The following is an 18,032-nucleotide window of genomic DNA, read 5'->3' as shown; positions in this document are numbered from 1 at the left end:
ATATTTTTCTTTCTACAACGTTATTGTTACTTTTCCTGATGAACCGGTGACTGTGACATGTAATGAGGCAATGCAACATGAGGATAGTGGTTCAGATGAAGAAGATGAGATACCTGAGGAAGTTGTCAGGGAGGTTGAAAACCTTGAGAATAAGCCTAAGTCCAACCTGGATGAAACAGAAGTAGTATATTGGGGAACATCGAGACCGTCAAGGAGACTTGCATCAGCATTCACTTATCGCCAACAGAGAAAAAGGAGTACATTCATTTCTTAAAGGAGTATGAGGACATCTTCATGTGGTCATATGATGACATGACTGATCTGAGCATGTCCATAGTGGCTCATAAGTTGCCTACTAATCCCATGTGTCCGCTAGTAAAATAGAAACTCATAAAATTAAAACCAGATATGAGTCTGAAAATCAAGGAGGAAGTTACTAAGTAGATCAAAGCCAAAGTTCTCAGGGTTGTTGAGTACCCAACCTGGTTAGCCAACATTGTGCCAGTTCCCAAGAAAGATGGGAAAGTCGAAGTATGTGTTGACTATCGGGATTTAAATAGAGCAAGTCCCAAGGACTACTTTCCACTTCCAAACATACACATCCTAATCGAATATTGTGCCAAGCATGATGCCAATTGGTCTAAAGAATGCTGGGGCTACTTACATGAGAGCCATGACAACCATTTTCCATGATATGATACACAAAGAAATAGAAGTGTATGTGGAAGACGTCATTATCAAATCCAAGAAGGCCGCGGGTCACATAGCGGACTTGAGAAAGTTCTTTGACAGGCTAAGGAGGTACAATTTGAATCTGAAACTCACAAAGTGTGCATTCGGGGTTCCCGCAAGAAAGCTACTGGGATTCATTATCAATCGCCGAGGGATCGAGCTGGATCCGTCTAAAGTCAAGGCTATTCAAGAATTACCGCCACCTAGGAGCAAAAAGGACGTGATGAACTTCCTAGTACGTCTCAACTATATCAGTCGCTTCATAGCACAATCCACAGTTATATGTGAACCCATCTTCAAAATGCTAAGGAAAGATGTCGAGACAAGCTGGGCCGAGGATTATCAGAAAGCTTTCGACAAAATCAAGGAGTACCTATCCACACCACCTGTTCTGGTCCCGCCAAAACCAGGACGACCTTTGCTACTCTATCTATCTGTATTGGATGGAGCTTTCGGATGTGTAATGGGAAAACATGATGAGACAGAAAGAAACGAGCAAGCCATATATTATGAGTAATAAGTTCACACCTTACGAAGCACGGTACGCTCTGCTCGAGCGCACTTGCTGGGCTTTGACCTGGACGGACCAGAAGTTGAGGCATTACTTCTGTGCCTATACCACATACCTCATATCTAAGAGGACCCTCAAAATTCCGGAACAAGTCCAGCCAACACCAACATATGCCAGACGATCAGAAATCAGTTAAGAAACTAGGGCAGAATTTTGAGAATCCTTCTCAAAATTCTGAAGAAGGATCAACAAGGCTCATTACCCGCAAACAACTGAAGGATCATCTACCAAACTGGGGCAGAATTTTGAGGAGGACCCTCAAAATTCTAATATAGGAAAGCTGCAATGTCTCTGAAATGTGTTACAGTCACTAGTTCATCCAAAATTACTTGATATTTCAATATGTTCCTAAATAACTCTATTTTTATCAATAATTTCATATTTTTGAAAACTCTACTTTTCATAATAGTCAAGTTTGAAACTCAAACGAGGCCTCCAAAATGGAGCATAGCAAGGCCAGCAGACAAAGGTACGAACCAACCTCCCCCTCACAAAACATACAATTTTTCTTTGAGCACAAACACATCTGATGTAACGGTAAACATCCGCAAATATATACACGTAGAAAGATCACTATCAATCGGGCCACCAGACACCGAATATATCTCCAGCTAAGAAATATGCTACTCTTATTTGCTACTTGTTCTTTGCATGGGAATAAGCCTTGTCCCACATATTTGCATGAGGCTAATCCCTGCCTCCATCCTACACGAGGCTAATACTTGCCTCCATATCTGCATGAGGCTAATCCCTGCCTCCATATTTGCATGACGCTAATCCCTACCTCCATATTTGCATGAGGCTAATCCCTGCCTCCGTATGTGCGTGAGGCTAATCCCTACCTCCGTATTTGCATGAGGCTAATCCCTAACTCCATATTTGCATGAGGCTAATCCCTGCCTCCATATGTGTATGAGGCTAATCTCTGCCTCTGTATTTGCATGAGGCTAATCCCTGCCTCCGTTTCTGCATGAGGCTAATCCCTACCTCCGTATCTGCATGAGGCTAATCCCTGCCTCGGTATTTGTACGAGGCTAATCCCTACCTCCACATTTGAATGAAGCTAATCCCTGCCTCCGTATCTGCATGAGGCTATGTGATGACCCGGCCGGTTGTTTTAATAATTTACGCCCCAATCCCCTATTAACTGTTTTCACCGAGTTTATTTCTGCCATTTTAATTTGGCGGGATGTTCGGTCTTGAGTTTCAGAGAGTTTTGGGACACTTAGTCCCTAAATGAGAGCTTAAGTGTTGGAAAGTTGACCGTAGTCGGAACAGTGTGAAGACGGCCTAAGAATGAAAATCCGATGGTTCCGTTAGCTTCGTTGGGTATTTTGGTCTTAGGGGCATGTTCGTATTGTATTTTGGAGGTCTGTAGCTAATTTAGGCCTAAAATGCCGAAATTTGAATTTTTGAAGTTTCCGGTTCGATAGTGAGATTTTTATTCGAGGGTCGGAATGGAATTCTGGAAGTTGGAGTAGCTCTGTAGTATTGAATGTGATGTGTGTGCAAACTTTCAGGTCATTCGGACGAGGTTTGATAGACTTTATGATCAAAAGTATTTTTTGAGTTTTTGGAGTTCTTAGGCTTGAATCCAATGAAAAATAGGTGTTTTTGTGTTGTTTTGAACGTTCCGAAGATTGGAACAAGTTCGAATGAAGTTATGGGATATGTTGGTAGGTTTGGTTGAGGTCTTGGGGGCCTTAGGTGTGTTTCGGATGCTCAACAGACCATTTTTAGACTTGGGAAAGATTGCAGATTTTCTGTTGTTGTGTTGCAGAGAAAACATTCATCGCGTCGTGAGAGGGTCTTTCGCGTATAACATCTAGGTGAAGCAGCTGAATCGTTCTTCGCGTTCACGATGATGTCCCGCGTTCGCGAAGGTATGGACCTATTGGTCTTTGCATTTGCGACATGGTCCTCGCATTCGCTTAGGGTCTGCCTGTGTAAGCTATGCGTTCACGAAAGAGGAAGTTGGCCAGTAGGATTTTTGTGCATCGCGTTTGCGATAGTAGTCTCGTGTTCGCGAAGAAGAACGCGTCTGGGCAGAAAATAAAATTTCAAAGTCAAGGGTTTAGCCATTTTTGTGAAAACTAAAGCTTGGGATCTCGGATTTGAGCGAGGTTTGGAGGGATTTTTAGAGATATCGATTGGGTAATGATTCTTAACTCTTTTTTGCTTGTAACCCATTAATCTAAACATGAATTCATCATTTAATTTCGGATTGGAGATGAAAATTGGGGAAAAGTTGGAAGAAAATTCTTAGACCTAGAATTTGACTTTTGATTTGGAATTTGACCTTGGATTTGGATAATTTTGGTATGCATGAACTCGTGAGAGCATGAGGATTATGAAAATATAAATTTTACCCGATTCCGAGACGTGGGCCCAAGAGGCGTTTTGGTTATTTTACCTAATTTCGCGTATTAGCTTAGAATTTCTTTGTAGAATCAGTTACTTGAAGTGGTATTTACATTATGAAATTGAATTGAATAGATTCGGGTCATTTGGAGTCGAGTATACGTGGTAAGAGCGTGGTTTCAGATTGATTTGAGCTAGTTCGAGGTAAGTGGCTTGCCTAACTTTGTGTGGGGGACCTTTCCCCTCAAGAATTGGTACATTTGGTAATTGAAATACCTTGTACGTGAGGCGATGAGTGCGTACTTGTGCTAATTATTGGAAATACGGTTTTTATTAAGTAATTACTAGTATGTTTCCTTTCCTATTTTTATTACTCGCACCATTAAGCCTGTTGTTAGCTTAGGAAAGCATGTCTAAGAGATTTAATTGCTTTATTTGCTCAAACTAACTTACCTAAATTATGTGCAGCATGCTAGGCTAGAATTACTTGTTGCCTTAATATGAAATTTGCCATTTCTGAATATTTTTCTGTTGTTGCTGTGTATTTACATCGGGACTACAAATGTGGGATTTTGGTAGATCCCCCTTGTCTGTTTATTTGCGACTACGGATGTGGGATTCTGGTAGATCCCCCTTGTCTGTTTATTTGGCACTACGGATGTGGGATTCCGGTAGATCCCCCTGTACAGTTAGATGGAACTACGGGACTGCACTCGGTAGATTCCCCTAATACTGGGCATTTATATTTGGGACTGCGGATCAGGATTTCGGTAGATCCTCGCGCACTGATAGTTGGACTATGGGACGAGATCCCGGGAGATCCTACGGATATATATGATGGACTACGGGACGGTATCCCAGGAGATCCACTAGATAGATGTAATTGGGACTATAGGACGGTATCCTAGAAGGTACCCCGGTTGTTATCTCTGTGTTGAGTTGTATTTCCTTTCCGTGATTATTTTGCCTCTGTTCTAGTTATTATTGTTCTTTTTATTCTATGTTATTTCTTATTGTTGCACGTAATTATATTGTCTTGTACTACGCTATTATACTTTGTATTTTATTTATCCTCAGTGGAGCACTGACCTTCCTCGTCACTACCCGACCGAGGTTAGGCTTGGCACTTACTGATTACCGTTGTGGTGTACTCATGCCCTTTCTGCGCATGTTTTTCATGTGCAGATCCAGGTACCTTGACTCAGACTTATCATCATTGAGGTGAGGAGACCGTTCGGAGACTTCGAGGTATATCTACCATGTCCGCAGACCGAGGAGTCTCTCTCCACTCTCTCTCTTATAGTTACTGCCCTTCTGTATTTATTTTGTTTTAGACTATTCTGGAGCTAGAGCACTATGTAGTGATCCTTAGCTTGTGATTCATGGGTTTTCGAGTCTTGGAGATATGTATTGGTTTCTGAGAGTTAAATATTGTGTATGTCGAGCGACACTTTTAAACACTGTCTTATTACTATAATTCTGTTTTAAAATGTTTACTTTTGCAAATTAGTTTATTTTTCGCAATTTAGGTTTACCTAGTCGTAGGGACTAGGTGCTGTTACGGTGGTTCACGGAGGGCGAACCAGGGTCGTGATAGGCTAATCCCTGCCTCCGTATTTGCATGAGGCTAATCCCTGCCTCCATATTTGCATGAGGCTAATCCCTGCCTCCATATTTGCATGAGGCTAATCCCTGCCTCCACATTTGCATGAGGCTAATCCCTACCTCCATACTAGCATGAGGCTAATCCTTGCCTCCATACTTGCATGAGTCTAATCCTTTCCTCCATATTTGCATGAGGCTAATCCCTGCCTCCACATTTACATAGGACTAAGCATTGTCCCTTATTGCATGAATATTGCTCTATTCCGGTACTATCTATTTGTTTTTCTATCGGGCTAAGCTCTGCCCTTCATTTCACAAGACTAAGCCTTCTCTTGTTAAAATCATATTATTGCATTTCATGGGTTGAAATATCGCCAATCTATCCAAGGGCGTCATAGTCTAAAGGCATCATCCTCAAAGCCAGAAGACACTATGCCATGGCCTGAGGATCTCTCAAATTTGCATATCAATATTCAAAGGCGTCATGGTTCGGAGGCACCATCTTCATAGCCCAGGAACATCATTTCATGGCCTACAAATCTTTCATTGATCAATACATGGCCAGGACATCATGGTCTGAGGACGTCACCCTAATCGTCTGAAGACAACTTTCATGGTCCAAAAGGGAATCTGCATCATGTTTAAATGTTCGCACAAATGCATGTTTGTAGCATCTCTTTATCTGCAGGTGACCAGTAAGCAACCTCTATCCCGACAGGAGTGACCTCTCTCTAGTTCCTTCACTATCTCAAACTTGACCATTCACCATATCCACTCTTACATTCATCCCGCAATCCCGTGTCCGTTCTTGTAATGACTTCATCGGTACATTTCGCTGATGGATCTAGAACTACACATGGCCTCATTACTGTAAAACTAGGGATATGTAGGCAGATCAAAGACCAGAGTCCGGACTCTATCTTTCAAAACATCTCATTAGGTCAAAATTGGCCATTATTTCTTTACCCGGAGTCTCTTTCATCCTTTTCAGGTAAAGAGGGACAGCTGTTATTATCCAATTTTTCCCATAATATTTTCAAAACTATGCCTTGGCATCAATTAGTATTTTTTCACACAATTTTTGCATTTTTAAATATTTTTATTAATTTATCCCAGCATTTTATTGATAAAACAATTACTGATTGCATCACAAATAGTTTTATAATAATTTTTTGTAGCTTAATTTTATCATTTGCATTTGTACTAAGTTTCAATTATTGAACAAATAGCCACATTTGTATTTTTAGGATGCAATTGCAATTATAGCCTATGTATGCATTATAACATTATTTTACCAGAAAATAGCCTTTTATATTTTTAAAATATTTTCAGGCATGAAAATCATTTTTTACAACCTATTAGTTATTTTTTTAAAATTTTTTTATCAATTAAATAGGTATTTGATAAATGACCCTCTTATTTTCGGATTTAGCCAATTAGATAGCCCAATTTTAATCCCACACCAGCCCAAATCTACCAGGCCCAAACCCCATCTGACCCTAACCCAATTTAAGCCTACCCGACCCATTACCCTGGCCAATCTTGGTCGTTGATCATTTTGAACAATGGTCCAGATTTTCCCTTACCATAATTAAGCTAACCTATACCCCCAAATCCTAATCATTTTACCACCCTTCCCTGTCGTCATCTCATTCCCTCCTCTCTTGAATGCTCTCTACCTAAACCCTAATCTTTAGGCACCGTTATTCATCTACTGCCCTCCTATGGTGGATCTTCACCACCTCAGGAATCTAATGGCCATCTGCTTGTTGTGGTGCCTCCATTTCTTGGATCCTTGAGGAGATCCTTAAGGGACCTAGGCGGTATGTTTACACCTTGGGTTTTCTTGCTGGTTTCGGGCTATTTAGCTTGATCTTGAGTAAGATCTTTCTCATTTTTCATCGTGGATCCATGGTTTCCTAAGTTTGTTCATGTCTCTGTTGCTTTTCCAAAAAAACCTAATTTTTACCCTTTGATCTTCTCAGATTTGTCCAGATCTGCGGTGAATCGAACCCATTACACATGTTTTCACGAAAGTCTTATGATTTTTAATCGATTCTCCGTTCTTCCTAAAAAAACTAGGGTTTACTGAACTCGCTTTTTCAAAGACTTTCTTATTTTCAAGTGTTTAATCGTGGTTCTTAAGTGTTACTGACTGATTCATCTTAATATTGTTTGAACCTTAGTCGATTTATGCTAAAGCCCTAATTTCTTACATATTTGCTCCAATTTTGAGTCTTCCCGTGTTACCTGTTACCTTGTTTATTTCTGTGCTTTGACTTTCATGATTTTTTCTTTGTCTAATTTAGTATCATGTGACTTTTACCCTAGTTCATTTCTACTAGGGTTCCTGAGTCGATCTCTTGGCTAATTTATGTGTGTTTATGGAGTTTTATTCAGCCTACTCATCTATTTGTGGAAAATTGATATTTTTCCCTCCCTTTAAATAAGTATTATTTTGAATTTCGATTTATTGATTTGCTTGGTTAAAAATTATGTGCTGATTCTTGATTTACTCCCTTGTTTACGACTCGAATTATTCTTATTGCCTGTAATGTCACTGATTCTTCACGATTATTTCCTTAATTAAACTCCTATTTGTTTACCTCTTTACTTAGGTCTGATTTGATTTTCTTGCCTTATGTGATTCCTGTCCTTTAACAATTGAGTAGTTGTCCTTAGTTAAAGGAAGACTATGCTAATTTCGTGTGTGATTGATTTTGGTAATGTCCCTAATTGCTGATATTTTATTTCTTTTACCTTATTCTGCTCCACTCTTAAACTGTTATCTATACTATCCTCTACACTCAATTCAAGACACTAACATTGGTTCAAAAAAATACTCTCACACTCTTAAAAGCTCTCTCTCTCTATTCTTCTCTGTTACTTGCAATCCTCACTGACCTAGCCGGCTATAAGCCAAGGCTAGCTATTTTCACCATATCTGCTCTATACTCTATATTCTCTCTCGTTAACTGGTATGTCCTGATTCAATTCAAAGTCCAAGACTCTATGTGTTTCATTATTTTTTCAGTCCATTAGCTATGACTTCCTATCCTATTTATTTTTTACTATCATGTTGCTTAATGTATAACCAGCATGCTTAGATCACACTGCCTAACTACTGTCTCACTTAGCATGTTAGAGTTTATCCTGTTAGAATCTGTGACTAGTTTATTTACCCACAATGATCTACGTAGTGTTTTGTTTAGAATGCCCAATCCTATTTTGTGGTAATTGTATGCATCTTGTTTGCTCATTAGCATGTCCAAACTACATTGCTTATTTACTGTCTCACCCAGCATGTCTAAATTCTGCTTGTTCTATATGTGATTAGTATTTCTAAACTATGAATGTTTATGTTGTGCTTGCCTAGTTTGTTCATTTAAGTCTTTCCTACTCTACTTTATTAATGAGACCCTGCTAAGTCATCTAGCCCTTCAGGGTAATTCTAGTTGTGTGTTTGGTCATGTCTAAGGTCTATGTGTTCTCAACATGTCTTTGTTTTAATCTTTGTAGCTAACTATCAATTCTACAAATTCTTGAGAAGTTTGTGCATCTATTTTCTTATACACTAGGGTGTATTCTATATGTCCCCAACCCCTCTCTCCATGTGTGGAATCTGTTTGCCCCAAAGTGTTTCTGATAATGTTTGTTCTGTGACGTGGGTTCTGATGTCAAAAATGTTTTTCATGCTTTTTCTCAAGCTGTTTACCACCAAACTAGCCTTGGTTTTCAGAAAATCTTTTCACCTCTAAGAATCCTCTCTATACTGTTTAATCAACACTCTTTCAAATCATGTCAAGAACTCTCACTTATTATTGGGTTATTAAGTCCTGCCCCTCTAGTATGTGTACTGCTTAGAGGTTCTTGAGACCTCTCTAAACTCTGGCATATTAGGGATGGCACTTCAACACTGCACATAATCAGTCCTTATTTAAGAAGGTCTGGGTGTGAGCACTGCTCGGGATCCTTGAGGTCCTTAGGGAACTTTGACACACCTGGACATGAACTTGGCTATGAAACCTTTGAGCATTTGAGACTATTGAAGGCCTGGTACATCAGGATTTGCTTTGGGCCTACTTCAAGCTCCCTATAGCTTAATTTATATTTTGTTTATGTAATTTTTATTCGATTATTGGTCTGTAATAATTAATTTTAAACAGATATGGGAGTGACTAGTGAAAAGGTAGGGTAGTTATATAGTACTATGGGTAAAGCTGGGTAGATAACATGCATATAGGGTTCACTTTGGTTCAAATGTGTTTGTTAGATAACATGCCTATAGGGTCTGCTTTGGCTGAAATGTATTTGCTAGATAACATGCCTATAAGGTCTGTTTTGGTTTAAATGTATTTGCTAGATAACCTGCCTATAGGGTTTGCTCTGGTTGAAATGAGTTCTGCCTACTTTATTTTACATGATTAGACGTCATGTCAATAGGGAATAAAATATCTAAGGTTCAGTTTTCGTTATAGCATATATCCAAGTATGTCTCTTTAAAAATCATGCATGTAGGTTTAACTCGTTGTCACACTGGATCAGTCAGTATGTGTGTCTAATAAATAATAGTTTTTTTTATTAGAGATAGAATTCATGTCCATGGGGTATTACCATGTGCATTAAGTGCTAAAACTGGGACTTCACACAGTATCTTGTTAAATGTCACTAGAAAGCATGCCTTAGGATAAAAGAACTTCAAGTTGTTTCCCAGAATCGTGACTGCATTTAGGCAAGCCTTAGGGCGTTAAAATTTGTAAAACCAGTTCTTTTATATGTGAAATTATCCAGTTTTAACAAGTTGTAAAACTAGTAGGCAATCTGGTTAGGATCCTGCCACTTCTATTAAAAAACAAACGCTGCATGTTCTGTTTTGTGATGTTCATCTAGATATCATGTTCTTAGGATTTCTGAACTTCTTCAATAATCTGTGTTTTAGACGTGCTGTTTGATTGCCTATATACATGCGGAGGTAAATATGAGCCTTCTAACTGTTTGTCCCTATTTGCTTGTCTTACATGTTCTTTGCCTGTCGCCTAGATTTTTACCTTTTAAAAACCTTAGGTTGTCTAGAACTGTCCAGATTTAGAGGTCCTAAATTCCTCCAGGACCATAAGGAGGGGACGGGTAGGAGCACGCTTAGAGGTCGTTAATTAAACTCGCTTATAACCACTATGGGAGGGTAATGGGTAGTAAAAGGATATGATGACCTGCACGTTAATGTCACGTGTAGCCCCTCTTATTGAGGAGTGATTACCGGGAATTGCATGGGTGTGATCTTGTAGGCTAATCAACTTAGGACTTCCCTTTCCCAATTCACATATGTTTTTAAATTCTCTAAACTTTCTTTCCTTTATATATACATGTGTAAGCAGTCCAAACCTATTTACCTTCATTATCTGAACTTCCTTGATTATATATGCATTTAGATGGGGAAAGCTACTTTATTTGCAAATACTTGCTTAGTTTTTAATTGACTAATTCACATAGTTTAAGTTCGGTCGGGACCCACTGTTGTGGATTGCAAGGGGTGCCTAATACCTTCCCCTCAAGGTTATTTAGATCCCTTACCCTAATCTCTGGTGATGCAAGCTACTTACATGAGTTAATCGCTTTAGGTACCCTAACACACCATAATCCGTTAGGTGGCGACTCTTCAAAACACCCAATTCCTAAAAGAAAACGGGTTATTCCCCCCAATGAATGTCGAAATCCAGACTCCCGCGAGGGAAAAAGGGGTGCGACACTGCCATTATTACCGCACCCAATTGGAGCTTATCTTTTGAGCTCATGTATGATGCAAGTGATGTTGTGGTAGGAGCGGTCTTGGTTCAAAGAGTCAACAAGATATTTCACCCGGTGTATTATGCAAGCAAGACAATGAATGATGCTCAAATGAATTATACGGTTACGGAAAAAGAGTTGCTAGCAATTGTGTTTCCAATGGAGAAATTTAGGCCTTATCTCATGGGGGCCAAGGTGATAGTTCACACTGGCCATGCAGCACTCCACTACTTGATGACAAAGAAGGATTTCAAGGCGATATTGATGAGATGGGTTCTATTGCTTCAAGAGTTTGACCTTGAGATTGTTGATCGGAAAGGGAGTGAAAACCAAGTGGAAGACCACTTGTCCCGCTTGGAGGAGGAGGGAAGGCCTTGTGATGGACTTGAAATGATTCTGATGAGCAACTCTCTGTATATATGAATAGTATGCCTTGGTTTGCGGATATTGCCAACTTTCTTGTGACTGGTATTGTTCTGTGTGAGCTCTCTTCTAACCAAAGGAAGAAGCTCAAACGGGATAGCTTGGACTACTATTGGGATGAGCCTTGTTTGTGCAAAATTTGCAATGATGGTGTGATCCGAAGATGTGTTCTGGAAAAGGAGAAACTGAGTATTCTTGATGCTTGTCATTCCTATCCCTACGATGGTCACCATAGTAGGGCAAGGATAGCTTCAATGGTGCTTATCTGCGGATTCTATTGGCCTACATTGTACAAGAATGCAGGTAATCTTATGAAGAGATGTGATGAGTGCCAGAGAGCTGGCAGAATTTCAAAGAAGAATGAAATGCCTCTCACCACTATTCTTGAGGTTGACATATTTGATGTGTAGGGCATCGACTTCATGGGACCTTTTGTAAGTTATGTGGTAACACATAAATTCTGGTAGCCATTGATTATGTTTCCAAGTAGGTTGATGCCATGGCTTTACCCAACAACGAGGCCTGGAGTATTGTGGCTTTTATCAAGAAGAGTATCTTTACTTAGTTTGGCACTCCTAGAGTAATCATCAGTGATGGAGGTTCTCATTTCTACAATAAGGCATTTGATACTTTGCTTGCAAGGTATGGTGTCAATCATAAGGTTTTAACCCCTTACCATCCTCAGGCTAGTGGGCAAGTTGAGGTCTCCAACAGTGAGATTAAGAGCATATTGTCGAAGACCATCAATGCAAATAGGACCGACTGGTCCAAGAAATTAGATGATGTTTTATGGGCCTACAAGACTGCTTATAAGACTCCGATTTGTATGTCTCCGTACCGGTTGGTGTTTGGGAAAGCTTTCCATCTACCAATTGAGTTAGAGCACAAGGCCATGTGGGCTTTGAGGAAGTCAAATCTTGAATGGTATGTTGCAGCAAATCTTCGGGTGGAGAAACTTAATGAGCTTGATGAGTTCCGGTTTCATGCCTATTCCAGCTCGGCCTTGTATAAGGACAAGATGAAGTACTTACATGACAAGTATGCTTGTGGCAAGGAGTTCAAAGTAGGTGATTTAGTTCTTTTGCTCCCAGTTACGACTGTTTCCAGGAAAGCTTAAGTCAAAATGGAGTGGACCTTTTGAGGTGGTGCTTGTGACTCCGTATGGTGCTCTTGATTTGAAAAACAAAAATGGTGAGATCTTCAGAGTTAATGGGTACAGAGTCAAGCACTATTTTGGCAAGTTTGATGACAGCCACGTGGTGGAAATAATCCATATCAAGTGATTGATGGTAACATGCATCGTGTCGCGAGCTGACTAGGATTTGCTTGTTAAGTTTGTTTGTTAATTTTCTTCTTAGTGTAGGATTTTCTTTTGAACTGACTAGTTATGAGATGTATGTAGGGATATTTGATGCAGTGCAGGGCTAAGCTAGAAAAATGAGTCACTTTCTGAAGTTTGGACCGTGGCCATGCTCCATTTTTTGTGGTCCGCGGTAGCCTTATTGCGGGGGTGGAAATTGATTGCGGTTAGCGGTGCTAAACAGTTCAAAGTGGGAGTTCTCTGAAGTCTCAACCGCTGCCGCGGTGCATTTTTCGCGGTTAGCGGTGGCTTACCACTATTGCAGAGCATTTTTTGCAGTCAGCGGTGGTCTCAAAACTGCAGCCCTTCTGAACTTCACAACCGCGGTCCGCGGTGATTTAACGTGGCCACGGTAGGTAAGATTGTGTGGGCCTAGGGTCTTTTCTATAAATAGGCGGTCATAGACCCTTTTACACTTTTTGCCCTTATAACTCTACAACTACACTCACTACTGTTCATCCACGCCCTAGTTTCACAAACACAAGAATTAGATTGCATTTTCACCACTCATCTCACATCTGGTAAATCCACTCATTCCTTAGTCTCTAATTTTGTAATTATTTACTTTTAAATTGATAGTTCTTACTTCTTCTTCTTCCTTTTTCTTTTAATTTTAACTTAGGGTTCTATAGTGTTAATTAGATTACGTTTCAATTAGGTATAAATGGTTATTAACTACCTACTAGGATTAATAATGTTGATGTGAATGATAAAATGCATGAAAACTTGAAACCCTAGGTCTGTTGAGCCCTATTTTGAATTCTGCGATCGCGGTTATTTTTCCGCAATTCGCGGTCATTTGTTTGATCTAAGAATGTTAAGTCCTGATAACCGCGGACAGCAGTAGCAACTTTTGATGACAATGGTGCCTCTCCGCGGCCATGATGGATTTTCCGCGGTCCGCGATGATAAAGTTCAGAGAGGTACTTTTGAGGGTCTGCGGTCGCGGTTGATTTTCCGTGGCATGTGGTTCCCTTACCGTGGCCGAGCTCTTTTTTCCCTGGTCTACAGTGCTACTGAATCAGAGAGTGGTTAGTCTAAGTCCCACACCTCCGCGGTCGCGATGCATTTTCCGCGGTCCGCAGTCCGCTATTTTGTTCTTGCACTATCAACTAATATTCTGCACTGCTTTTTCTAGTATTTGCACTAACAAATTTCAACTGATTATACTTGCAGATAATGGTTAAATCTAGAGGAGGCGGTGACAAACAAAAAAGGAAAGCGATGTCCTCCCGGGGTAGGTGACGAGGACAGATCAAATTGACCCCAGCGGTTCGGAAAACAATTAGGGAAACCAGGAAAACCATTAGAGCTGCAGATAGAGCTACTTCCCATTCTGAGGGAAGTGAGTCCTTGACCTCCTAGGAGGTATTAGAGTCTAATTTAGTGCCAGAATATGTTCCAGAATTCCCGGGGAGACTTAGGTTGAGAGATGAGCCCACACCTCCAGCCTCTTCTACTACTCATGCTTTAGTTCATATATCTTCTGAATCATCGGAGGGCTCAGCAGAGAGCAGTGATAGTTCATCTTCAACCTCACCTACACCTTTGTCACCTGGAAAGGAAGTAGATGTTGGGGTACCAGATGAAGAGAAAGGGGGTGTAGCACAAACCGAGGGTGTGGAAAGAACTAGAAATCCAAAAGTATGGCAAAGGATATTTGTCAGTGAGCTGGCTTATCACAAGTTTCAAGAGTGGTGGCCTCTAAGGTCACTTATTCATGAGCGCTAGTTCATAGAGCGGGATCTTCTGCCTTACAACCCCAGCGTGAAGCAGCATTTCAGTGAACGAGTGGGATGATATTACTTCACCAGCAGATTGTCAGATGCAAATGAGCATTTAATCAAGGAGTTTTAAACTAATACTTCCCACATCAAAAAGGATACAAAAGTGACTAAGTTGTGAAACCTGAAAGTAAAGTTTGATGGGAAAATAATAAATGAATACCTGGGCTTCAAGGAGGAAGATGAGACCTTATAATTGGAGGAGGTGGCTATGGATGAGGATTCCCGCCCGTGGTTGGCATCATACTTGGCACTCCCAGATACCACCCCAGCATGGTTGACAACATGGGTTCCTATCTTGAGGAACACCCTAAACTTTGAGGCGAACGGTTGGGAAACTTTTGTATGCAGCAAGCTTGACCCCACTACCCATGAAAACACCTTGCCGGTCTCTCGGGCGATATTAGTGGCGGCTATTATGGCGGGGTTCCCGATAAATTGGGGAATGTCATGTCTAAGGTGATCACCAGGGTGGTCCATGAGGGTGATCGATCGTATCCCTTCCTGAACTTCCTCACAATGTACTTCGAAGATCAGTAGGTGTAGAAACGAAACTTTGATGTAAAGGTGAAACCCAAAATGCCCTTTTCATGGTACAACCTCAAGTGTCCAGACAAACCCAAAAGCCAAGGGATCCAAGGGAAAATATACTACTTCTACTGGCCAGTCTGAAGAGCAAGTAGCAGTAGTCAGTCCTTCACTGCCTCCCACTGTCATACTAGAGCCTACCTCCGGACCATCTACTTCCAGGTCTTCAGATATTCCAACCTCCTCAGCATACCCATTGATTGCCCACCGATTGAGCCAAACACTATCCAATATCAATAACTAGATGCAGGCAGCAACTTCTAAGCTGTCTTTGTTATCTAGTTCAGTGGCAGCACAGTGTCACACCCCAACCTCGGGAGGCGCGACCGACGCTTAATCGAGTAAACCCCAATTGAGCAAGCCTTATTCATACATTTCTACCCAACTCACTACGGTTAAGGGAACCATGCTTTCTTTTATTTAGACAATAGCAAAATCGAACTTTCACAATGTTAGTCCATTTTCATGTCACAAATCAAAAACCATGGTTAAATTTCAAGATTTTATATGGTTATAATTTAGAAGAGCTAGAGTAAAAAGTTACAACATAGTTCGTTGACCCATCCAACACCCTTACCTTACCCACACAAATGTTTACGGAGCCTCTAAGGATACAAAAGACAATAATGACAATGCCGGCAACAAGGCCCCGGCTATACCTCAAAAGTGGATATCTATAACAAAAGATGTACAACATAACCCCTTGAAGGAGAAAGGGGCTCACCAAGACTTTGAGAGGAGGAAGCTCCGCTACGCGCGATCGGCACTATCCGCTATGGATCCACCTACATTCACTTAAAAATGTAGCTCCCCAAGCAAAAGGGACATAGTATCATGGAATAGTACTAGTATGTATAAATAAACACCATCCAGTTAGAAAGAACAACCATACAAGAGTACAAAGAAATCATAAGAAACACAAAGCTTCAAATAAGCACCACATCAACAATATAAGAGGTTCACATAGTTGTAACATGATTTTTGTAATTTGTAGCTTGGGGCATTCCATATCGTTGCATCATCATCCACATTACCGCCACTTCCTTGAGCAGAGTCCGATCACAGACCGATCGGCTAAGCCGTCTTACCATGACATTACCCTTATTTCATTTTCACTTTCCAGTTTCAATTATAAACACATTACCACCATGTGTGTATAACATGGCATCCGATAACGGCCCGATCGGCTAAGCTGTCTTACCAAGACGTTACCCTTTTCCGTTAATCATCTCACTTCAATATTTAGTTTCATATGTATTAGTTCCTCGGCACTTGGGGCCAAAATTACCACATTTCGTAACTCACATTTCACATTATTCCCATTTTCAACATTGACCTTGCCATTTAAGATCATAGGCACATACAAAAGCAATTTAAGTTATAAGCATAGAGAGGAATTCATCTAGTTCGGCATATTACTCACAATGTAACCTTGACTTGACATATAGGCATTTAGCACAATGCTCATGTTTTCCACACATCCTCAATTTACAAAGAATAACACATTAAACACATGGAGAAGCACCTTCCACATACAGTTTCACAACATCAATTCATTTGACATAACAAGTAGCACATCGATCAAATTTCGGACTTACAACATTTGCACGGGCAACATGGAGGCTCAATTTCTAAGAGGAGGGGGGTTTTAGCCATACATACCTGAAATTTGCCCCTTAATGATACTACAATGATCCAATACACATAAGCAACTTCAATTTACAATACAACATTCAATAGGGCCAATATTAGTAATAAATTCAATAACTTATGCCATTTAGGAATATTATCAAACACCTTGTAGGTATAGATCTTTACATCTCATAACCGTAGTATTAGTTCATCCAACTATCACTATTAACCAACAATTTATTCCACCATCGTTCCTAACAAATTTATAACTTCCAACAACATTTGTATGACCATTCATTCACACCCAACCATCAACCTCCTTAATTAACCTATTTCACAATCTCTACAACACCAACACAACCTAGGCTAGGCACTTATGCTTCCAATAACCATCCCATGAGTTCTAACATATATATCATACATAAATAATCACCATAGAGTAGTTAGAGATGATAGACATACCTCTTGTAGTAAGAATCTTGAGAATCCCCATTTGTAGTGTTCTTGACCAATTTAGGGATTTAAATGGGAATCTATGAATTTTCAAGATCAATCCTTGTTAATATAAGTGTTTAGGAGTAGTAATCAACTCAAAATACTACAAAAACATTACCTTGGATCATAGGAGGGAAGTATGGGACGGATTCCCCTTGATAGAACAAGCCCTAGCTCAAAAAATGACTTAGAGACTCTCCATACCCGGTCTTGGGGTATTTATAGAGCTGCTAGGTGCACGACCGCGATCAAACCGTGCTAGGGATGCGATAGCCACACTCGGGCCGCGCTCGTACCGCACTCGGGCCGCGCTCGGGAGGCAGAAACTCTCAATTTTCCCACTGTCGCGCATCTGACACAGATCCGGTAAAATGGTCATAACTTTTTGTATACACCTCCAAATGACTAACGGTTTGATGAGTTGGAAACTAGACTCAAACCTTATATAAATGTAGATATGCTTGTCCATAGTGAGGTCTTGTGCGTACTCATTTACAACTTTAGTCTATTATGAAATTTTCCAACTTGGCTTAGACTTAGGCCTCTCCTTAGACCCCAAATCACTTATAATATGACTTATACGCTTATTAATATATCCAATTGATATCCATTATATCATGAATCCTTATTTGCACACACAAATAAAATAATTAGCCTACCTTGGTACCACAAAATCTTAAATTACTTAGCAAAATTT

The 18,032-nt window shown here is 40.3% G+C and overlaps 1 protein-coding gene across 1 annotated transcript; it reads left to right on the top strand.

Annotated features, from left to right (window-relative positions):
* The first annotated feature begins 11,481 nt into the window (after positions 1 to 11,481).
* Positions 11,482 to 12,593, top strand: LOC138870463 (uncharacterized). Its single transcript, XM_070148268.1, has 2 exons — positions 11,482 to 11,865; positions 12,042 to 12,593. Exons 1-2 carry the CDS (start codon positions 11,482 to 11,484, stop codon positions 12,591 to 12,593), a joined length of 936 nt encoding a protein of 311 aa, XP_070004369.1.
* Positions 12,594 to 18,032: the final 5,439 nt, after the last annotated feature.

The sequence above is a fragment of the Nicotiana sylvestris genome, chromosome 6 (genome assembly GCF_000393655.2).
Source record: "Nicotiana sylvestris chromosome 6, ASM39365v2, whole genome shotgun sequence".
NCBI classification, from domain to species: Eukaryota; Viridiplantae; Streptophyta; class Magnoliopsida; order Solanales; family Solanaceae; genus Nicotiana; species Nicotiana sylvestris.
This window is presented reverse-complemented; position numbering and strand designations above follow the sequence as displayed.

Coding starts and splice junctions, on each gene's coding strand:
- LOC138870463 (XM_070148268.1), top strand. CDS start 11,482: ATGCCTTGGTTTGCGGATATTGCCAACTTTCTTGTGACTGGTATTGTT. Junction 11,866..12,041: donor CTCTCACCACTATTCTTGAG/GTTGACATATTT, acceptor ATCTTTACTTAG/TTTGGCACTCCTAGAGTAAT.